The 24,242-nt window shown below is 44.8% G+C and overlaps 1 protein-coding gene across 1 annotated transcript; it reads right to left on the bottom strand.

The window, feature by feature from the left end:
• Positions 1-13,317: 13,317 nt before the first annotated feature.
• MEX3D (mex-3 RNA binding family member D) lies at positions 13,318-23,623 on the bottom strand. Its single transcript, XM_063290765.1, has 2 exons — positions 22,739-23,623; positions 13,318-14,750 (listed from the first exon to the last, which is right to left on the bottom strand). The coding sequence occupies exons 1-2, from the start codon at positions 23,436-23,438 to the stop codon at positions 13,456-13,458; spliced, it is 1,995 nt and encodes a 664-aa protein (XP_063146835.1). The 5' UTR covers positions 23,439-23,623; the 3' UTR covers positions 13,318-13,455.
• Between the last annotated feature and the right edge of the window lie 619 nt (positions 23,624-24,242).

The following is a 24,242-nucleotide window of genomic DNA, read 5'->3' as shown; positions in this document are numbered from 1 at the left end:
TGTATACCTTCCCTTAATAAAAGCCTCTTTGTGTTCACTTTCTGATGGGTGAGAATTCGGAAAAAGTGTACCATTCTTTCAAAGAATCATGATGTACTAGTGTATGTGTTGGTTCAGAAAATGTGTATTAGAGATCAAAATATGAATCGTTCAAGATTAAAATGTAAAATAAATTATTTTCCTCATCTGCCTCCAGGAAAAGCTGGGGCACGCTCCACCCCCCCCCCCCGCACTGCCTCTTAAGCTGCTAACTTGGTGTATCATAAAATGATATTTATTTATTTAATTTATTGTTTTGTTTTAGCAAGCATTTTGAGGAATTTGCCTCAAGGGCCAGATAACTTGCCTTGCTTTGGGTAGAGGTGTTTGATGTGCGGCAGTGGGATGCTATTTGCTGACCTATTCACCAAGCAAAATATCTGGTGGCCTTGTATTGATTTCCAGTTCTTGCTCCATGAGATTCTTTTCTTAGGAGTTTTGCCTTATTTCATGGGTATCTGAAAATGGGGTGGGACACCAGAGGGGCAAGTGACATCATCATGACATCATCTCGTAAATGTCAGAAATAATTTGTGACACTTGCACAATGGCTTCTTCTGGATGCCTAGCATTTAGTTCCCTCGTATGGAAACAAAAACATATTATGAACGGAGAACTTGGAGGAAAAATGATAAAGAGGAAATGAGGGTTGAAAAGAAACTAGGACTTTATTAGGTTGAGTAAATGGTATGAATCACCATGAGATGCTGAGGTGGACAAAGGCAAGCGTCTCTTTTAAGGATGGGTGAATCTGTCAGTTTTAGTTTCTCTCAGTATCTCATTTTTGTGACTATGTCAAATTCAGTTTATCCAACTTGAGAGGGTTTTTGCACTATAAATCTGCACTATATTTTGCATGCATTTTAGTGCACATTTCTCCAAATATAGGCATTTATTTGCCTTGCAATTTTGCTCAGCATACAGTTTTGTTTTGTTTTAGAAATAAACTTCTGTTGTATCATGAATCTTTGTAAGTTATTTTTCAAGAATATGTGTGCATTTTAGGAAAGTCTTTTCTGGAGTACATATTTTTAATTGCTGGCAAAGTGTGTTGTGATTTTTTCCCCCACATCTTAGAAACAGGTAAAAAGGACAGGAATTTCAAATATGAGCATTTACACATAGAATATTTCTAAATATCAGATGTTAATCCATCTTCTACTCAACATCACATACATACACAACCACACACATAAATACCTACTGTTTATCCCTTTCGTATTGGTTACCAGCCACTTCCCCCCACCCAATCACATGAAAAATCCATTGAGTGAAACAATTCATCAAAAAACTACACTGTTTTGAGACTTTTTTGCCTTTTAAAGACAAAATATGTTACCCAGACTGCTGAAAAACGATTTGAAGGGGTCCTTGCTCAACTACTACAGAGACCATTATGGGTTTTTTTTAATCACATCTTTAAGCTGAATAAAAAGCATCTGGCTTTTAGATGAGTAGAAAATGGATCATGGATGAAAGGAGAATTGGAAGATGAAGCAGAAATGTTGGCACTGGATGCCGGACTGACTTTGGTGTAATAATTGCAAAGTGGGGCCTAGATTGCACTTTGCAAGCATATCCCTGATTTTTCACATATAAAATATTGGTGAAGATGGTTTAATAGCCCTGAGTGTACCAGAATAAAAATAATCTGATGGAGCTGCTGCTGCTGCTGCTGCTGCAATGGGGAAAAAAAATCTCTTTTCTTACATTCCTATCAACAAATATGTGCTTCGACCCAATGCTCTACTTTGATTTATCTCCGTGCCAATCACATCCTTTTCCTGTTTGTTGAAGATCAGACGCTCACGTCCACCCCAATTCCCATGGCATTTTATTTATTCATTTATTTCCATACCATCTTATAAAATCAAACTATACCCAAAGCAGTTTATAGAGGTTTCTAAATTATTAAAAAGACACTGCAATAGGAACAGAACAGCCCTCTCTCTTCCATGATGCAATGTTTTAACAGGCGTGAACATTACAGCCAGGAGGGTGGGCGGCAGGGAGCTTAGATGCGCTCGGAAGCTTACGGCCCGTGTTTCTTTTCCGAATATTGCAAGCGGCTCGGGAGCTTTGGCCCGGATCCCCAGCCTCACGCTGAGCCTGCAGTGCGGGAACTAGGAATGGTGGTGGGGATGGTGAAGGAAGCTCCTGTCAGGATGCATTAGGGCATCCTCGCCTGGCACAAAAGCATGGTGACCCTGCTGCTTTGCTGAGCTGCTTGGAGGAAGGCGGAGGAGTGCCCTTGCCCAGCCAGGGCTAGTCAAAAGCAATCAGTTTACAGGAGGGGAAAGTCCGAAAGCAAGGGCTGTGGCTGACAGATCAGGGCGGAGAGCAACATCTGAGCAGGCTTTTCTGTTTGGCCTGGAGTGGGGGGCAAGTTTGGGGGATGAGCCTCAAGAAAAAATGCAAGAAAGTGGAGAGAAGGATGTTGCAGACAAATGCTTAGAAATCCCCACTTTTGCAGAGGCACCAAGGCAAATTTAGAGCAGAGAAATAAAACTCCACAGGCAAATGGGCGGCCACTCAGCCGCCATCTTGCCATGCCCCACGTCCCTTGGTGGGTTCCCGGCAGCCATTTTCTATCAAAATCAGCAAAGGAAATAAAAGGCCAGCCGAAAAGTGGGGGATCTGTCTGAATGAATTTGTCTCCTTTGAACAGTCAGGCATGAGCAACAGAGTAGATACAGAAGTTTGGATTAGACCAGGATCTTCTAACCATGGCTAGGGGAGAGATCTCTGGAAATTCACCAGTTATTGCCTTAGTTGTCTCTGTCACTGAAGGTTTACTGCCCCTGAAGATGGAAGTTCCACCCAACTGTCACGTCTAGCATCTTTCCTTAGGAAGACCCACTTATCCATGTTGGAGCACATTTGGACTTTCTGTTACCAAGTGCTGCCAGTTTTCAAGATGTCGCCAGCAGGGCACAAAGTGGACAAGGGTCAAGTTCTATCACTTATTCCTGATGTGGGTGCTTCTGAAGAGGTAAACTGCCACTGAAGAGGGGGCTTCCTACAGGAAAAAAAAAACTTAAAGGCATGTGTTTATTTATTCATTTGCCCTGACACACTTTCTACATAAAAGGCATAAAACTTGCTCTACGCATTAAAAAGAAAGGTGTGCGTCTTGGGGGGGAACAGAGTTACAGCATCTAATTCTTGGACCAATAAACGATGCTCTTTTTCTTCAGCATCCCAACCTCGGTGCTACATTAAGCGTCTGTTCTTCGTCTCCGCAATCCAGCCTCCTCCCCTGACGGTGAAGCAGGACGACCGGCCCCTGTTCCATTCAGACCTCTATTATTTGGTTGCAAACTGCTTAATTTCCTGGACAACAACAACAAAATTATATTTTTGTTGCTGTTTCTGTTGCTGCTGATGGCCTTTCCCCCTCTCTCTCTTCTTCTGGTGTGGTACAATCTGGAGGGGGGGGGGTTCTATTCATCCATTGCCAGGGCAACCAGGTTCCATCAATGGCCATCAGTGACTGTGGACAATTAGAGAGTTGCTGTGGAAAAAGGAAGTGGGAGGTGGGAGATGAGGCAGCCCCCTCACTCCATCCCATCTTCCCCAAATGACTTCAATTATCCACATTATTTCTTCTCTCCCCCCCCTCCAGTTGCATTCACCAGCACCCCAGCTGCTTTGCTACTCAATTTTGTTACATAAATGCGCAGCGGGAACAAACGCTGGTAGGCCAAGCCTTAACAGGACAACTAGGATTGACATCCAGCTGGGGGTGTCTTCAAAACCTTTCCTGCCCAGCTCAGCTCCTCCAAAGCAGGTTACTGGAACACCAGCAGGAATAGTCATGGAGAGAGGAAGCTGGGGGGGGGGCAGGGGGAATGGATGGCCAGAGGGGTTCGCAAGCTGCCATTGAGACCTCGCCCTCCCCGAGAACCCGGCGTCCTGTTTTGCCGAATAAAAGGTAAAGATGCCCTCGAGGGGAGCGGAGTTCTCTAAGCAGCAACAAGATTTTTTTTTATTTTATATTTTTTATCCCGCCTGTATTGTTTTTATAAATAACTCAAGGTGGCAAACATACCTAATACTCCTTCCTCCTCCTGTTTTCCCCACAACAACAACCTTGTGAGGTGGGTTGGGCTAAGAGGAAGCAGCTGGTTCAAAGTCACCCAGCTGGCTTTCATGCTTAAGGGAAGACTAGAACTCGCAGTCTCCTTGTTTCTGGTCCAGTACCTTAACCATTACACCAAACTGGTTTGCTGTTGCCATCTTCTGTAATTTTTTTTTAAATTTCCCAGTTTAACCTCCAGCCCTGGCATTTCCTTGTGGTCTCCCATCCGATTATTAGGCAGCATTTTCAAGTTCATTCTTAGCCACCTATATGCTGCCACCCTGGGTGATGTTTTCAGGATAGTCCTTTCTTTCAAAGCTACCTTCCCCAAACTGGTGCCCTCCAGCAAAGACAAATGGAGATGACTCAAGCAAGCAATATCATGTTCCATAAGGAAAGAACAAAGGAATATGTTCTCCACTCCACATTTAACACCACAGCCAACTTTGATGTATGGATGATGATGGCCAGCATATTCTGTGAACATTTAATGCTGATGAAGGGGGAACAACAAATGGGAGAGGCAAAATGGCTGGAAAGTTGGCCAGGAAGTGCATCAAAACCTGCAACATTCCTAACCTTGTCTTGATTACTATATGTCTTAGTAAGTACGTCTTTCCCCTTAATGTGGCCAATTTATTGTTCCTGTCAAAGCCACCCTATCCTGATTCTTTTCTCTGTTTTTTTCATTGCAAATTTCTTTGCCTGATAGTTCTTGTAAGCATGAAAAATGGCAGGCCATGAATTGTCCTAATCTTTCATATCTTGAGTTGGCCAAAATCCATGCTTAATATGGAGTTTAGTTTTTTCTGCTCTTTCTCTTATGAAAAGTTGATCAAAGCCCTGTTTGTTGTTGATTAGCGCCATCTGCTGGCCCGAAAGAGCATCAGCTTCGTCCTTCCTAGGATTAAGGATGTGCGGGACGGGGTTGGGGGGGCGGCCGGCAACTCTTAACACTTTCCTCACCCTTTTTGAATCCCCAATTTCCTATCCACATTATTTTCCTTGTGTCAATATTTAGACTGCAATTTCCCTGTGTCAATTAATTTATTATCTGTAGAAAACTTACAGCCCCACGCATATTGGTAAGACAATAATCAATCAATCACTATTAGCAAAAGCTTGTAAATAAGACAGTTTGTTGTCCATCAGTCTGAAAAGGGACATTGTTTCTGTTCTCGTCTTGGATGACAATTGTTACAGAGAAGGAAATGGTCCTTTGCCCTTAAGCGCTGAACTGCCTTTGTTTTCGATGAATGTGTCTCTATGATTTGTGGTGGATGAACTTCTCTAGATCGCAATTGCAGGATATAAAAAAACAAACCTTGGCTAATGTGAACAAAAGATCTTTTAAAAAATTATCTCAATCTAAACTTGAATTCTTTCCACCAAAAATGTGAACTTGTGCAGCGCATGCTCTCTCTCCCCCCCCCCCCTCTTGGAATAAGAAGGCAATTGGAAACCACTTCTGAAAATGTTGCCAAGAAAACTTCAGAGACTTGTTCCTATAGTTGTCCATACAGGTGTCAAAACTGATTGAAAGACACAGACAAGCTAAAATCCCAACACATTTTAAGTGTCCAAACCTGAGATAATCTATTCTAGGGAGTTTGCTCTGTTGAAAAAGTAGAGTTTATTTCAGAGTACTGTAATGTAAAGCTCAGCAAGTATACAAATTTGGTACAAACTCATTCTTTATTTAAGATATACGCACACACATCATTTTACTTATGATACATCTTAGCTATTGTGCAAGACAACTTTTTTGTATGTACCTTTGAGTCAGTTTTGACTCCTGGCAACTGCCTGGTTTAGTCCATGCAGTTTTCTTGGCAAGGTTTTTTGGAAGTGGTTTGCCATTGCCTGCTTCCTGGGGCCAAGAGAGAGTGACTGGCCCAAGGTCACCCAGCTGGCTTCCTGCCTAAGGCAGGACTGGAACCCACGGCCTCCCGGTTTCTAGTCCAATGCCTTATTTAACCACTACACCAGACTGGCTCTCCTACACCAGACTCTCTCCCCTCATTTTGGAAAGGTGAAAGGTCCCCTGTGCAAGCATCGAGTCATGCCTGACCCTTTGGGGGGATGCCGCTTTCGCGACGTTTTCTTGGCAGACTATATCGGGGTGGTTTGCCATTGCCTTCCCCAGTCGCCACCTTCCCCAGCAAGCCGGGTGCTCATTTTACCGACCTCGGAAGGATATTTTAGCTCCCTAAAAATAACCCCACAGAGTAAGTTTTGACTGGTCCTAAGTCACCAGCTGGTTTCATGCCCAAGGCAGAACGTACGCTCTCCTGGTTGCTAGCCTGGTGCCTCAACAGCTACATCAAACTGACTCTGGTGCAAGACTGTGGCTTCCTTATATCCACATAGCACTTCAATTTGGTTTTATTCTGAGTTAGTCTTATTGTCTCCACTCTGTTTTCTCTAAGCTTGTTTGAATTTCAGCTTGACAGAAGACAAGCAAAAAATCTTTTAAAAAGCAAAGGCACTAAGATGAATCAATAATTTTATTTTTACCTCTTCTAAGTGGGGGTGACATAGCAGGTTTCCTGAGTGAGAATGGGATTGGACTAAGGCCCCTTGGAGATCCCTTGCTGCTGTATGGTTCAAAAGCTCTGCGTTCACACCATTCTAACATACAAGTAACTGAACCATGATTTACTGAACTAACCTACTTTAAAATATAACTTACTGAACCCTAAACTGCCCACCCCAGTTGGAACTGCTCAGTACAGAACCATGGTTCAGCTAACCACAGTTTATTCCAGCACATTGTGTGAACCTTCTTTAAGACAGCCAACAAACTGGAGCACACAGCACACAATCCAGTAATTGAATTAACCCACTTTTGGCTTCACATAACATACAAAGCCATCCCAAAACAAACAAAGGTTAATACTAACCAACATTAGCATATTAAGCAAATTAATCTGCTAAGCCTTTACCTGACCTGCTATCTGAGTATTGTGTGAATACAGTGAGAGGCTGATAATCCTACTGGTTTTGAAAGGGAGAAAGCTGGACCATTGGTAGCAAAGGCAGAGCTGGTAGAACAAAGTCCAGCAAGTAGATTCATTCGACTTTACTTAATATTAGGAGAGGAGAGAAAGTTTTTAATTTTTTTTCAGATTGCCAAGGTCAAAGCCAGGGTGCATCTCCAAAGCAAGAGGGATACAAGGCAATAAAAGTTCTGTACTGTATTGGGGAGTAAAAAAATAATGGGTGAGCCCTAAAATTAGATGTAAAAAGTATTTTATTATCATCATCGTTATCATCATCATCATCATTAAGGCTTTGAAGTTTAAAAAAAATAAAACTCTGGATACAATTTTCATAACTGTCAAGTCAGATCAACAAATATCCATCCATCCATCCATCCATCCATCTCTATCATCTATCTCTATCATCCATCTATCTATCTATCTATCTATCTATCTATCTATCTATCTATCTATCTATCATCTATCTATCTATCATCAGAACTTTAGCAGTTGGATGGTTAAAGGTCTGGTCCTTGCCCCCACCCACTGCCAAGCCCCTTCTTTTAAAAAATAAAATATATTTTAGTTCTTAAAATTTATTCAATAAAGTAATTATTTTCCTAGAAATTCCCTACATACACAGAGATAAAAAATAAACTTTAAAAAGTCCAACACAAAAAAAGAGACTTTTTTGCGTGTGCGTATTATGCTGATATTTATTTTTCCTTCCTTGCCCTCCCCAAGGGAGCCTGCCTGACTTCTCAATTATATAAATTGAGATTAACTTGAGAGTTAATCTCAATTTATATAATTTGGGGGACCAGCCAAATACAGATAACACTTGACTTGCCAACAATGAAAAATCATGTTCATGCTTTCTCTGAGAACTGCATACAAAAAAGGTAAAGGAAGAATAATTTTTAACATGGAAGGGAAGGGAAGGGAAGGGGAGGGGAGGGGAGGGAAACCTTAAAAGTGCACATGGACTTTTGCTTGATTTATCTTTGCAAAACGAAATACTGTTTGGGGAAAAAGGGCATGAGGAACAGCAAACATTTAACCCAACCCAGCCTGTGCTCGTGGGGTTGAGAGTTAAAGCTATTCTGTAAACAATATTTTAACTGATTTTTTTTTTTTTTTTTGCCCAGCTCCGGAAGCTGGCTCTGTTCATTTGTGTTTTGTCCTCTTGCCAAGCACAAAATACAATTCAGCTTCCAGGTGTGTGGACTTCAAGCCACGGAACCCTCAGCAATACCCACCCATGACAGAGAATCCTGAGAGTTGAAATCAACACATCTGAAAGCTGTCCGAGGCGGTGAAGGTTCTGTAAGACTCCCACCGCCAGCCTGATTTCCCCCCTCTCTACTCCACATCCATATATCTCCTTTTACCAGACCTCTGGAGAATCCAGGTTGTCAGTTTGAATTTGACAGTCCTCAAGGACAGCCTACACCCCTCCCTAAGATTCCTCTATTGCAATTTGGGTTTAAGGATGTGGGGAATGGCTGGGGGAGCCATTAGAGAAAGCAGCTCACAGCAGGCTTGCAAATGGAGCGCCTGGTTAATAGCGAAGGTTGAAGGTGTGCTGAAACGTTGGGATTTCTGCACCAAATTTTTTCTCCTGTGCAGAAAGAAGACTGTTCTGTCAACTATGGTCTTGAAAGGCAGGAAAGAAATAGGTTGCATAAATAAAGAAATAGGGCAGTTGTTTGAAATGGCTCCATCCTAGCCAATTGGTGCCTTGTGACCCATTGGACTGCAACAAACATTTTTGTGCTTTTAAATGTTTCAGTGCACCCACCAAATTAAAATTAATGGAGCACTGTCTCCATTAAATAACACCATCATTAGAAAGAATGGGATTGTTTGCACATGCTGTATTTTATCTGAGGTGCATGCTACCCATTCTTAGCCATGCTAAATCACCAGTGAAGATGTCCCCCACCCCCCCACCCCAATGATGGGTCGTAGGTTAAACAGTAGCATTCCTCTCAGTACCATGTTGCTCATGCAGTGCCTAGAACGGTGTTTCTCGCCCTCGGCAACTTTAAGACATGTGGACTTCAACTCCCAGAATTCCCCAGCCAGCCATGGTCAAGAAACACTGGCCTAGAATATGGTGTCCAGTCTGGAGAAGTCTATGGGGTAAACTTCAGAATTCTTTTTCACATATTTGAAGGGCTTATGAAGAAGGCAGGCATAATTGTTCCGAGTTTCTCCAGAAGAGCGTATAAAAAATGGTGGGTTTACATTACAACCCAGCAGATTTCAGTTGGTCCTCAAGAATACATTCCTAATGGAGGGACCAAACCACAAGTGTCATGTGCTCTTGGCAGGTAAGACCTACCAGCTGTCTGACAATAGAACAGCCTAACATGCCAGATGGTAGACCTCAGAAGCATTTGAACACTGGCTGGATGGCCATCTGTCAGAGATGCTGCAACAGGAGCAGGGGGGTTGGACAAATGATAACCAAGGTCCCCGTCAAGCCTTGTGTCCAAAACTCTATGAGTAACCAGTGTTGGGGTTTAGCTATGTGCTATGTGAACTCAACCACTGTAGGTTCATGTTTTAGCACATAAACACACACACACATGTACACATATGTACATATGCATAAACAGTGATGCTATCCTATTGGCATAAATCAGTGATGGCTTATTTGAGCAAACCATTCTTGCTACATGATATACTTAACCAGGTCAGATATAAACTTGTCAGTTGAATTCACATAGCATGCTAACCTTGATACATCTGAACCTGGCCTGTTTAGTTAGGATATTGTTTGCATATAGTACAAACGATTCAGTAACTGGTTGTGTGAATGCAGCCACTGGGTCAGAAGCTAGCTGGGATTGCACAACACATTAAAACCCAGTTCTCTGAATTTTTGCTATTAGTGCAAAACGTAGCAGCCCAGTTTGATGGGTGTTACCTGCCAAGAGCACATGACACCTGTGCTATGGTCCCTAGCTGGTTACCACTAGGTTTCCAGGTATAATTCAAGACTCTGGTTGTTATCTATAAAACACCTATGATCTGGCACCTGGCTAACTGCAGGTCCACCTTACCTAATCTGGCCCACATGGTATGTGTGGAATCTCTTGGTCATACCCCACATTTGTGAAGTAGGGGAAAGGGAGATTAATTTCTCAAAACGATTTCTCAGTTGCAGCTCCAGCCTTGTAGAATATTCTCCCCCAAGAAATAAGATTTGCTGCATCCCTTCTAATGTTCCGGAAGCAATGGAACTTTTCCAAAGAATGTTGGTTGAATCATTTACCACTTCCCTCCATTTATTTCACTCTGAGTTCCTTATAGTGACTTAATTGGTGTTATTTAATTCTGCTTTTTATGATCACTATTATTTATCCTGTTGTAACCTTGATTCATTTTTGATTATACATACTGTGGTTGTTTTAACTGTTGATTTTTTTTTCAATGCTTCATAAACAGTTGTTGGTTTGGATCTGGTGGTATGCAAATTAGAATTAACAAACTGATTGCCTGGCTTTGCACAACAGCCTCAGGCAGAGAAGGGTTGAAGCCAAAAGTGAATAGGAATATCCCTCTGCTATTTGATTCTCATCCTCTATTCTCTCTGGCATTCTCTTTTCTGTCTCCCAAGGAGGAAGCTGCAGGGAAGAGACCAATCAGCAACCCTGCAATAGAGCTGTATTAAATTAGGCCAAGAACTGCATGTGGTCCTCGAGTAGCAGGTCACCCACCTCTGGCTTATGGAAAAGCTGTAGCAAGTAACAGAGAGTTCTTGTGAAGGCCCCACACACTAGGCCAGGGTTGTATGTCACTGTGATAGAATACAAAACATCAGTAATACCAAATTCAGGGCTTGAGGATCTATTGCATATTTCAAAACAGCACAAATCAAGTTTCTGGTTCCTAAGGTTGAAAGGATGTGTTTGGAAAACATTCACTTGCAAACTGGGTTAAGATGTTCAGGGGCTTCAGAAACACGTGTTGTTCCTTGCTCTGTCTTCCGTGAGTAAGAGAAAAGTTGATGTACCTAATCAGGGATCTCGTATAATATAGGGAAATTTTGCCAGATTGGAGAAAATAACAATATCCTCCCTCACTTTTAAATGGCAAAGAAATGGAACATAGATTGCTGAGCAGCCCAATTAGAGAATGAGCAAAAAGCCTTAGAAGATTGACAGGAAGAGACCACAGAATGTTCAAGGCTCCATATCCAGTCCAATATTCCCATCGTCCTCTGCTGAACTCCAGGTACCCTCCTGGCCAGGTAAAGGATGAGAGAACAGGAATGGAACAGCCTGCCTCCTGAAGCTGTGGGGGCTCCATCACTGGAATTTTTCAAATAAAGATTGGACAGCCATTTGTCTGGGATGGTGTAAGGATTTCTGCACTGGGCAGGAGGTCAGACTAGAGGACCTCCAAGGTCCCTACCAACCTTATGATTCTGTGGCTTATACAAGGGAAAGAAGCCAGAATATGACAGCTAGGTACAGTTTAAGCCAGTGGGTGCAGGCAGAGACAGGCCTCTCTAGAGATATGGGGAGGAAACAACCTTTTTTAAAAAACTGAGCAGATGAAAAACTAATTTCCAAAATAAGCTGCTACATTTTCTCAAGCAGATAATGTGCTTGCAGGAAGAACTCTGTAAAATAACAGAATTGAAAAAAACAACAGAGAATTAGTGTGGTATGGCAGTTTCCGTGCTCAACTGAAACTGGGGAGACCCAGGTTCAACTTCCCCCTCATCCAAGGGGACTCCCTGGAGGACTTGGGCCTGGTCCTTTCCTCTAGCCTAACAGCCAGGGTAGTGCAGTGACTAAGGTGGTGGCCTGGTAGAAGGGAGAGCCAGCCCCTCCCTCTCAGCCCAACAGCGAATCAGGTGCAGTGGGGAAGGGGCTGGACTAGGAGCAGCGAGACCAGGTTCAAGTCCCCCCTCAGCCACAGAAGCTCACTGGCTGACCTTGGGCCAGCCCCGACCACTCGGCCCAACCTACCTTACCTTGCAGGGTTATAGGCAGGATATAAAACAAACAAAACTTGCAAACTGTAATTCTCAAGAGTTACATTACTAGATTACCAGGACATATTGTCAGATAGTAAAAAGTCTTTTATTATTATTATTATTATTATTATCATCATCATCATCATCATTAAGAAGCCTTTGAAGTTTAAAAAAAAAATAAAACTCTGGATACAATTTTCATAACTGTCAAGTCAGATCAACAAATATATATATATATATATATCTCAGAACATTAGCCATTGGATGGTTAAAGGTCTGGTCCTTGCCCCCACCCACTGCCAAGCCCCTTCTCTTAAAAAATAAAATATATTTTAGTTCTTAAAATTTATTCAATAAAGTAATTATTTTCCTAGAAATTCCCTACATATACACAGAGAGGTAAAAAATAAACTTAAAAAAGTCCAACATAAAAAAGAGACTTTTTTGCGTGTGCGTATTATGCTGATATTTATTTTTCCTTCCTTGCCCTCCCCAAGGGAGCCTGCCTGACTTCTCCCCTCCAGCATATCTGTCCCCTTAAGAGTTAATCTCAATTTATATAATTTGGGGGACCAGCCAAATACAGATAACACTTGACTTGCCAACAATGAAAAATCACATTCACGCTTTCTCTGAGAACTGCATACAAAAAAGGTAAAGGAAGAATAATTTTTAACATGGAAGGGAAGGGAAGGGAAGGGGAGGGGAGGGGAGGGGAGGGAAACCTTAAAAGTGCACATGGACTTTTGCTTGATTTATCTTTGCAAAACGAAATACTGTTTGGGGAAAAAGGGCATGAGGAACAGCAAACATTTAACCCAACCCAGCCTGTGCTCGTGGGGTTGAGAGTTAAAGCTATTCTGTAAACAATATTTTAACTGATTTTTTTTTTTTTTTTGCCCAGCTCCGGAAGCTGGCTCTGTTCACCTGTGTTTTGTCCTCTTGCCAAGCACAAAATACAATTCAGCTTCCAGGTGTGTGGACTTCAAGCCACGGAACCCTCAGCAATACCCACCCATGACAGAGAATCCTGAGAGTTGAAATCAACACATCTGAAAGCTGTCCGAGGCGGTGAAGGTTCTGTAAGACTCCCACCGCCAGCCTGATTTCCCCCCTCTCTACTCCACATCCATATATCTCCTTTTACCAGACAAGACCCAAAAGACATATTCCATTTTCCTTTCCACCCCTCCACGTTCTTTCACATGTTCTAAAAAAAAAAAAAAAAGTTGATATAAACAATCAGACATTTGAAAAAAGCCGTGTTCTTTTTGTTGTTGTTGTTGGTTTGTTTTGGAGGGAAAGGAAGTGTGTATGTGGGGGCAGGAAATGAATGACGAATCCCACCCACCCTGTGGCTATGAGAAAATATGGATGGCTTGTGTGGCTGGCACGTGGCAGGCAGGGCATTCTGGCTCAACTCGGCCACAGATGCGCATGGCACACTCCATGCAGAAGAGGTTATGGCCACAGGGCACGAGGGCGGCAATCACTTCGCTCTCAAAACACACCATGCACTCGCGGGAATTCTTGCGAGCCCTTTCCGAACTGTTGGAATCGGTTGGTGAGCCTGAAGTGGCGGAAATGCTGCTTGGTAAAGGTGAAGGGGATGAGTAGTCAGTGCTGTTCGAGAAAGATGATATGGAGCCTTGGGCCGGCAGCCAGGACAGGGCACTGGCTGGATCGCTCTGGATGCGCCGGGCCAACGGATGCTCCAGAGCCACACCAGGCTCTGGAAGGGTTGGCGAATGCCGAGGCGTGGCAGTGGTGCTGAGCGCGCTGTTGCGTCTCTGGGCACTGCCATTCATAGAGGAGGTGGAAGAATTGCTGAAGACCTGGAGTGGGCTGTTGGGGGTCTCAAATGGGGACCAGATGGTGGTTGGCGTGGTGAGGTCCAAGGCCAAGAAGTCAAACCCAAAATCACCGTCATCGGAGCCCAGTCCAGGGGCTGGGGGTTCGCTGAAAGAGTAGCTGCTGTTGCTGGAAATGAAGGAGCCAGTGGGGGGCGCTTCGGCCACGTGGCCCCCGAAGTAAGGCTCCGTGGCCGAGGTGGCGCTACCCGAGGAACCAAGGCTATCATTGCGTAAGCTGGGTAAAGGCCGGCGGGCTGGGTGAGGCGCTTTCGACCAGAGGCTGGACGGATTGCCACCCATCAAGTCGAGGCAGACGTCGGTGCCGTTGGAATGAAAGTCGTTGTTGATGTTGATGTCGACGAAGGAGCCCGTCCTCGTGGTGATGTGCGCTTCGATCTCCTCCCGAGCCCGGTCCACATTCTCCGGCATGCCCGTCACCTCGAAGACCGGTTCCTTGTCCCGACTCGGGGTCACAATGTAGGTGTGCGTCTGTTGCTGGATTCGCTTGATGGTGGCTCCCTTTGGGCCAACCACCAGCCCGACCACGCGATACGGGACACGCACCTGAATGGTGGTCTGCCCAGGGAGGTTGGGAGGACCCAGAACGGAGCCAGCCACGCCGCTGACTTTGTTGCGAGAGGCCCGGATTATGGAGAAGTGCTCGGCGGCTGAGAGGATCTCTCGCTTGGCCATCTCCACGTCTTCTTTCCGCCCCGTCACAATAAAAACAGGTTCCTCCCCTCTCACTGGTGTTTTTATATAAGTGTTAGTTTTTGCTCTCAGGGCTTTGATCTTGCAGCCTGAAAGACAGAAATATCGAAGACGAGAAGAACAAAAGGGACATGTTAGCTAGTGGAGAACCCTATTTATAAATCTTATTCTTGGTTAGAAATATATCACTGCATAAGAAATTGCACTCGGCCCTGCCAAAAAACAGCTTTCCATAACAACAAGTAGAATTTCTATGGCCAAAGTCGGCCTCTCCCAACCTGGTCCTTTCAGAGGTATTGCACCCTCAACTCCCAGAATCCCCCCCCCCCACCAGGAACTCTGGAGCTCACATTTTCCCCTGCCCCAGAGCACTCCATTTGTGGCTATTACAACCCTCAGGGGAGGCAGGACCAAATCTTTCTGCTCTGTCTAGTATTTAGCATGGCTGGGGAGGTTAAGGGCAAAATATAGATTTTTAAGGCACCTCCTAAAAACCCCAAATTCCACCCCCTGCCCCCAGTCCTATTATTCCCACAGGATTGCCCACCTTGATCTAAGTGGACATTCTCTCTCAGGTCAAGCTACAATTTCAGGTGAGCGGGAGAAAGACATGGTTTTCTCAGTTGCGGCTCCCACCTGGGGAAGCACCTGGTATTTCCCCCCTGCTCAGTTTCAAAATTGTTAAGTCTTTGAAACTAGCTGGGGGTTCTCTCCAAGATACTGGTTCTTGTATGGCTTTTGAAATGGGCCCTAGGTGACTTACAAAGCAAATGGCTGAACCTGGACTTCATTTCCCAATTTCCCTGGCACAGCATCACTCTGGGGCAGGATGGGACATTTAATTGGTAGCTCGTCCTAGACATCTGGTATCACTTGGAGAACCAGGCAGAATTATTATAATTCTCCCCAGTCATTTTCCCTTTGACAACACAGCCAGATAGACTGCTCCTGACCACATTGCTCCATCTCAAACTTTTCGTTAAAACAGTCATCCTGAAAATCAGGATGACACAATTCATTTTTTCTTTGTTATTCCCATGGAACACATATCATGCCCACCTAGTCTAGTGGCCCATTGTGTGATTCCATGAAGCCCAGAAGCAGGCCACAAAAATGGGGGGAGACCCACTGAGCCTTTGTCTCTGCCAGCATAGTATCACAGATATTTCCTCCTAAGATGACCATCCAGGAAGGTGGGTGGTTAGCAACGCAGTTTTTCATATACTTAAAATTTATCACTTTTCCCATAACAAACCTACTTCTGAACAAGGAGAAGTTGAATATAACTCACAACCCACTAGAAATTTTAGGCAGTAGCTTCTCTGCCTCCAGGGATCTGATGACCCATTGGCTAAATAACCCTATTGTTCAAGTACTTCTTTTTGAAACAGCAGGGACTAGAAACTTTCTGTTCCATTTTAACAGAAGGAGAGATTCTTAGGGAAGTGAAGTGTGTGCTTGCTGCTGAATATCCTGTCTTTCTGAAGAACTAAGGTTTACACACCGACGCTGAAACCAGGGGGAAATACAAGTGCAAAAATGTTAATGTAACAGCCACAGGTTGTATGGAATGGGGTGAGAAATATGGGCCCCTACAGATGCTGTTAAACTGCAGCTTTAATGATTACAGCCAGTGGGAAGAATGGTGGGAGTGGTGGTTCAGCAGCATGCAGAGATGTACATCTTCCCACCCCTACAGAAACTAGATTTTTATTTGATTTAAAGCTCATTTTTAAAAGATTCCTGGATGGTTCAAGGAAGCATCTCTGCTAACAAATGTGCTGCCTCCCTTTCTCCCTAGAACATAGACTGCAGGTGAGCATGGACTATTTTTACAGAATCTATCTTTTCTTGCCCCCTCCCCCTATCTGTTTGTAATTATTTATCTTTAAAGCTCTTTTTGAGCACTTGGCATTAGAAAAGAATGCAGCTGGATTTTAAGGCTGTGACCCAGGCAAGTCAGTGGAGCTGTTTCAAGAAAAACAAATGTCTAGCTTGCAGAGATCAGACCAACTGGTTAGATGCCTCAAGGAAATTTGGAAGAGGTTAGAAAGAAAACCCTTCCCCTGCTTTGCTGTTCATCTTTGGGATCTGGTATTGAGAGGTATATTGCTCCTGTACACAGAAGCTCCACTTAACTGTCAATACAATGAATATTTATTGCTCATAAATAACACAAAGATGCCCACATAAAATGCTAAGCCTCCAGATGTTCATTTATCCTAAAAAAGCACAGCTAAAACAAAACCATTATAAAAATGGACAGAGGGCACTTTTCACCCATTCAGATTAGGGAAAATGCTTTTGCAATCACTAACGTGACCAACAGCCTCTTTATCCTCATATTCTGCCTTCACAAAACTAACTGGAAACCTCAGGAGGGAACACCAGGAGCATCCCACCGTCCTGCTGATACACCTGTCAACGAAGACGCTCCTATGCTGCCTCTCCTACAGGAAATGACAGGTAATCGGCACAGGGGTTAGCCGCTGAAACTCACAAAATTGGTCTGGCCTCCTCTTAATGCTACCCAAGTTGGCATCCACTGCTCCATGCTGTGTAAATGAGTTCCAAAGTTTAACCGTGTCCTGCAAACTCCTTCCTTTGACCCGCCCCTAATCATGCATCCTTCTGCTTCAGCGGATCGTCCTAATGGATGCCATTATTTATAATGCGGCTGCATGAGCAGTTTTAGGAACCCCTAGAAGGGCACATATAACACCGTTGCTGCATGAGCTGCATTGGGTGCTGGTTTGCTTCTGGGTCCAATTCAAGGTGTTGGTTATCACCTTTAAAGCCTTCCATGGCATGGGTCCAGGTTACCTGAGGGACCGCCTCACCCCAGTTACATTGAGGGCATGCTACGGACCCTGTCCATGAGGGACTGCCAACTGGCAGGGTCCAGGAAGCGGGCCTTCTCTGCCATAGCACCGGCCCTTTGGAACAAGCTACCCCTGGGGGTAAGACAGGCCCCCACTCTTCCAGCCTTTTGGAAGGGATTAAAAACATGGCAATGCCGCCTGGCCTGGCCTGGGAGAGGGGACAGCCATTCATGGGGGTGGTTGGCCCTGTGTGGGTGCCAAGATTAAAAGCTTCCCATCTTGAATTGTATATTCTATACTCTATATTTTGTATTTTAGACTTTGTATTTGTAAATAATAAATAAATAAATAATGCACTTATTTGATTTATTTACTTACCACCTGCTTAATTTCTATTTGATATATTTCCCTCTCTTCTGAATTGACTGCCCAATATTTTATTGGTGGGGATGGGGGAAGAATTTCATATGGTCTGCCTTATCAAATAAACTGACTCTACCTTGCACTTCCTCGATGAAGCCATGGATTAGGACACTGTGATCTTTGGTTTGTCCACATCCAAGAAAGTTACATGCAAAAAAACAAACAAACAACAATATGTATGCCAGAAAAAAATACGTGCAGAACTAAATTGGCATTTTTTGGGAGACTGAAGAGAAAATCGGACAGAGGAGACTTAGGACTGAATACAGGCAACACTGATATGGGCCAGGAAATTGCTGCCCTCCCTATCCCTATTAAATGGATGATCCTGAGGACAATCTTATGAAAAAGGAAATTTGCTCTTAGCCATGTTACAGAAGGCACAGAATAAAAGCTTAAAAAAAAAAGCACACAATTTATGGAAAGCCTAGCTGCAAAAGGCTAATTGTCCAGTTTCTTTCCCCCCCCAATGGTCTGAAAAGCTCTAGCTGCCTTTCTGGGGAAGATTCCACAGGCACTTCATATATTTAGACCTGGAAGGATCCTCTGTGCAATGCCTTGACATGTATATGCTTCTAGAGCAGCTCACACATCTGTAATCACAAGCAAAGCACTTATTGGCTGGAATTTCCCTCCCCTTCTGCCCACAAGCCACGGGATTAAACTCCCAAGAAGATTGGTTAAATTCTGACTAGGTGGATTATTTCTGACCCCTAGAAACACAATTCATAGAAATGTGACTTGACTGGGTGGGTCTGGCCAACACCTGGGTGAAAGAGACAGCCTGGGAACTCATAGTTGAACAGCAAAGCATTTCCTTTGCTTGTGAAGGTCCTGGGTTCAATTCCTGGAATCTTCAAGCTGGAGCCAAAAGCGCCAAGGCATCATACATTGTCCTGCAAAAGCACTTGGCCTTTCTACCTTGCGAAGATCCAGGGATACCAAAAAAGCAAGGAAGAGCTTGGAGTGTGATCTTTTAGAGGGAATGCAGCCCTTCATAGAACAAAGGCTCAATCTGTTATTGACCCATGGACCATTCATTCATTTCAATTCGAACCAATCCAATCAATGGCTTTGTTCACCATCATGCAGTCCATTAATGAACTTAAGCAAGACTATTGACAGCTCAATAGTTAAGTGGCAAAGAGGTACAATGCTGAAGGCCACAGCCTGTTGGCAGCACATGGGTTGGAGGGTACCTCTGGAACTTTATTTATTTTATTTATCATATTTTTATCACCGCCCATCTCCCCCACACGTGGGACCCTGGGCAGTTCACAATAAAAACAGTTTAAAATTCAGTAAAAACATAAATAATATCAATAATCAATAAATACAAATATAAAATATGAGATCCAGTAATGGCAAATCTAATTCAACCCATAAGGGGATAAGACCAGTCCTGGCAGGATAGCGTGTTGTAGGCACTCTCACAAAATGGCTGCCTTGGAGGGCATGGCCAATCCACCCCGCAACCCCGCAATGGAGACATTACTATCCACCACCTCTTCAGGTCTCTGAGGATGCTTTCTGCCATTTCTGTCTTATTTTTGGCCAGATGGGCACAGAGCCCAACCAAGCATGGCGCTGCAGCCACCCACACAATTTTATCTTCTAAGAATGCCTCTGTCCTCCACAGGGGGACCCAGCAATCCTTGCAAATAATGTCCGGTGCTTTGCTTTACAGCATGCTTAGCCTTTCATTGTTTCTTTTAAGATCTGAGGGGAAAGAAGAAGGTAGGCATCTAGGGAGATGTTACCATATACCTTGGTGCCCACAGATGCCATGTCACCTGTGGGCAGCACAGGGTAATGGCCATGGTATCATACAGTATTCCTCAGGCATCACTATTTAGTCCCCAAATGATAGATAGGGGACTTTGCAAGACAAGAGTCTCCAAGACCCAATCCCACCAGTCAGTCCAGAACAGTGTTTCTCAACCTTGGCCGCTTTAAGCTGTTTTGACTTCAACTCCCAGAATTCCTCAGCCAAGGTTGAGAAACACTGGTCCAGAAGGCATCGCAATCCACTGGACTAAAAACCATCAAGAGATCCAGAAGAAAGAACAGGAATGAATCCCTTCGCCCAGCACATTTTTGGAGCAGATAATCCCTGAAAATGGGCAAAGCAGGTGCACTCCTATTATTTTGCCTGACTTAAATGGGTTCAGATCTAGTCTTGGAAGTCCTTTTCAACTACCTTGGCTGAAAACGATGAAAAAAAATTGACCATTATACAGACGATGCTTCATTCTTTCCAACAGCAGCCTTTTCTGGGCTGGCATGAGACATTTAGGCCCTTCAGATGAAAAAATGCAAGATGTCATCTTTAAAAATAAAAAAAGCCATCAGAAGAAAGTGATGCTAAAAGAATTTCTGGCTCAACACCTGCCCTGCCGGTGAAACTTTAGGAGGCGTGTGCCTTGTCGTCTCCCTCACTGCCTTCTCGTTTAGAACAAAGCACGTTGGCTAAACACGCTTGGCGAATCTGGGTTCATAACTGAAGTGAAATTTGAATTTCAGGTCGCAAAGGACAGACGATGGAAACATTGTACCATGACGAGAACTAGAAGCTTGAAGCTGAACAGAGGATCTACGTGCATTCTGAAGAAAGAAGAGTAAACAGCTAAACTCAGCTACCTGAGAAATCTTTCGCCTAAAAAAATATACAAGGAAATGCAAAAGTGTTATTGTTTATTTGTTTAAATTGTATGTTTTGCACTGCACAACTAAACTTTATTTATCAGATAATGAACCACTTTCTTCTACCAAACTTTTTGTTGGATATGTGCTAGCAATAACTTTAAAAAAAGAGATGCAGGTGCATCACAAAACATATTTTCAATGGAATTGCATAAGAGTTCCTAAAGTTTTCTAACTTTTGAGGCAATATTGCTTTAACATCACTATTTACAAGCAGTGTAAACCTCTGAATCATGCAAGACAGGATCAGATATCTATCTATCTATCTATCTATCTATCTATCTATCTATCTATCTATCTATCTATCTATCTATCTATCTATCTATCTAAGCAAACACTGAGTGTGTTTTGATCCACCACTAACCAATCACACTCTATGGGCTAGAGAGAGTGAGAAGGTTTACCCGATTGGAAAGTACAAACCTCACACTGCCTTCTTTAGAAATTAAACCTTGATTTCTGCTAAGATAGGAGAAGCAGAAAAAAAGTTGGAAGGAGAGCTGCATGGCCTAATATAAATTGGGCGTGGCCAAATTGTGGTGGTGGTAGGGTACTTCCAGAATTATCCAATAGGATACAAGGAGCGTGATGTCACCGTGCTCAACACAGCATGGTCTCAGCTAACAAAGCGAACAATAGGGCAGATATCTGCCCCATTGACAAGGGGGAAAGACTGATACAGATCCAAAAATTAAAAACTTTAAAAATACAAAAATGTTATACAGCAACTTAGGCCAGTTATAAATGGAGAGGTAGAGTAAACCGTATTCAGATGCTTGCAGAATGCCTTAAAACGTCCCAGCTTTCATTGCTTGAAGAAGGAAGGGTAAATTTTTGTGCAATATATTTTGGCATTTATTATGGTAAACTCTCAAATACAAAACAAGTAAATGAAGAAAGGAGACCACCAGTTTACGATCTGGCCCACCACACACTGCATGGCCAATCTTTGCCACCTGAGACCTGCTCACTCCCTTTATACCTTTGCTGCTAAGAAAAATGGGTTTTATAAATCAAAATTTAAAAATGTAGAGAAAGAAGGGAAGAACACGAATAATCAGAAATATGCTGAGTGAGCAATTCACAAAAGGTAACGACCTGGGTCCAGAAAGAAGTGGGATCTGAAAAATGGGGCACAGATTACACCCATTTTGCACGGATTCCAGAAGGCAGATCGAGTTTGCCAACTTGTTATAGCCATTTCATCCAGAAGAACATCAAACATCTAGACTTGCGCTTGAACGAATTTCCCCCATGTATGTGGCACCTTGTCTCTTCAAAACAAGGATTATCTTTAAATACAATTTATAAAGATGCTCACTCAGTTCTCCCACAACAAGGGAAAGTAGGTGGAAATGGAATATTATTATTTCTGGAATAATTTTTCCAACTGTAAATGTCGAAAGTTTTTTTGCTTCCCTTCCTTCCTTCCTCTCCACATTTCTATGACACAAAAGAACAAAGAAGCTTTTAAAGTCTCCCCAGAGCCAAATGGAACAGGCCCAGAAATTAGGCGTTCCTTGGCTTTCTGGATTTCAGTAAAGTTTGAATAAGGGAAGAGAAACACAAAGCCAAATATGGCTGGATTTAGCCACACAAAAGCTGGAAAAGTTGGTATTGGGGCCCAGAGAGGTTAAGTCCCTCACTTAACATTTTCACATTTACCAAGCTACATCTGGGGAAAAATGCAGCATTTTTTAATGCTTACATAAAACAACTTGGACTGGAGTCTCTGCAAATATTTCATCCCTAAGTATGGTTACCTCCCCTTCCAAAGTTTTGTTTTAAAAAAAGAAAAACATACGATCAGCAGTTTGCTTTATTTCCCCCAAATATGGGATGGTACTATGGATGATGCTTTAAAAAAATGAAAGAAAGCTCTTTTCACCCTAACATAAATTAAATAGAAAGAGACAAGTCCATTTAAAATGCAACACTCCCAAGAATTTTAGAAAGCTCGGAAGGGGATTGCTGAGTAATTGGGGAGGGGGAGACAATCTAGGTGCAGGTGGGGGGCAAAAACTAAGAATGGTGGACACACCCTTTTATACCGATGGGTTAACTTCAGGTGGGCCCGGGGGCAAAGCCAACCAACTCTTAACTCTTCTTTCATTCTTTTAAGGTCTTACCTTGACGGCCCACGATTTCTGCCACATGTTCCGAACTGGGCACCGAAACGCATTCAGTCATGTTGACACTTTTCTTGCGGCTGCCAATGATGCCCAGCTGCCCGGCCAGCAGGGGGTGCTGTGGCGGAGGGTGGTGTCCCAGATGGGGCGGGAAGGCCCCGAGGATCTCCACGGGGGAGACGGAGTTGGAGGCAGGCGGGCTGCCATCCGAGTCCAGCAGGACCAGGCCCCCACCCGCGGGCGGCGCTGCTGCCAGGGGGGGCACCCCGTGGTAGCTGAAGGGGTCCAGCCCTCCTGGATCACCTGCCTCCATCAGGTCGCCCTCGGGTCGTGGTCCTCCTCCTCCTCCTCCTCCTCCATCCTCCTTGGCCGCCGCCGCCTCCTCCTCCGCTTCTTCTCTCCCGCCTTCTTCTCCTTCCTCTTCCTCCTCCTCCTCCTCCGCCGCCGCCAGCCCTAAGATGGAAAGCTGCTCCAAGGCCAAGGAAAGCTCCGCCGCGGGGTCTCGGGGCGCCTCGGCTTCTTGCAAGAGAGGCGGGGAGGGCGGCTCCAGGCTGGGCGGCTCCGGGCCGGCCGGCAGGGCGAAGCTGCTGCCGGAACAAGCCGGCTGCTGCGCGATCTGGGGGTTCAGCAGCCCGCCCAACCCAGGCGGGGGGCAGCAGCGGGAGGCTTCTCCATCCAGCTGGTAGATGGCGCTGGGCATGGCTGCCTGCAGCTCCCCCTCCGCCTCTTCCTCCTCCTCCTCCTCCTGCTGCCCCCCCAGCCTGGGACGGGCTGCCTGCCTTCGGCTCCGGGGCGCTCTCTCGGGCCGCCGCCGCCGCCGCACCGCCCCCAGATCGGCTCCGCTCGCCTAGGATCCCGCCCGCTGCCTTCTCCTCCTCCTCCTCCTTTGTTTGCTGGCGCTGGCGCTGCCGCCGCCTTCATCCGACAGCCCGGCCCGGAGAGGGGGGAGGGGGGTTGGACGGGGCGGGGAGCCCGAGCGGAGGCTGCCGGCAGCACCCCCCACCCGCTGGCGCCTCGCCGCGCCTCTGTCCCACCCAGAAAGAGGACGTCACCTCCAGCCCAACAATGAAAGGGGGGGAAGGGGAGGGCGCATGCGCGGGGGAAGCCTTTCCCCCACCCTTCTTCACCCCCCAGGGTAGCTCCGCCCCCACCCACGCGCTGAAAAGGCTCGGGGGTGAAAGCGCGGCCACGGCGCCTTCCAACTTCTGGCCTGGGAAAATTGGGACTGATTTGGGATGGTAGGGACGCCTCCTCCCAACCCAATTTCATGCGCTGTCCTTGTAGTTATGCATGCATGGTGGCTGGAGTCGCATGGGGCACTGAAAGAAAAAAAAGGTACTCTTAAAAGAGGTGCGCTAAAAAGGAAAAAAGGAACTCGCTTCAAGTCAAGCTCCTGGGGATGTTCCGAGTGCAAAAACGATTTACCTCGGCCGCCTTTGGAGGAATTGCTTTTCGACGTCCCCGTCTAGCTTACAGCCCTGGGATTTCCTCGTGGCCTACCATC

Source organism: Candoia aspera, chromosome 1 (assembly GCF_035149785.1).
Source record: "Candoia aspera isolate rCanAsp1 chromosome 1, rCanAsp1.hap2, whole genome shotgun sequence".
In the NCBI taxonomy this organism is placed as follows: Eukaryota; Metazoa; Chordata; class Lepidosauria; order Squamata; family Boidae; genus Candoia; species Candoia aspera.
Note: the sequence above shows the minus strand (reverse complement) of the source record. Positions and strands in the feature narration are given on the sequence as shown.

What these genes read in the sequence shown, in the direction of transcription:
- MEX3D (XM_063290765.1), bottom strand. Translation starts at nt 23,438, where the DNA reads ATGCCCAGCGCCATCTACCAGCTGGATGGAGAAGCCTCCCGCTGCTGC. An exon ending in AGAAATCGTGGGCCGTCAAG is followed by an intron (nt 14,751 to 22,738) that starts GTAAGACCTTAA and finishes TCTGTCTTTCAG; the next exon opens with GCTGCAAGATCAAAGCCCTG.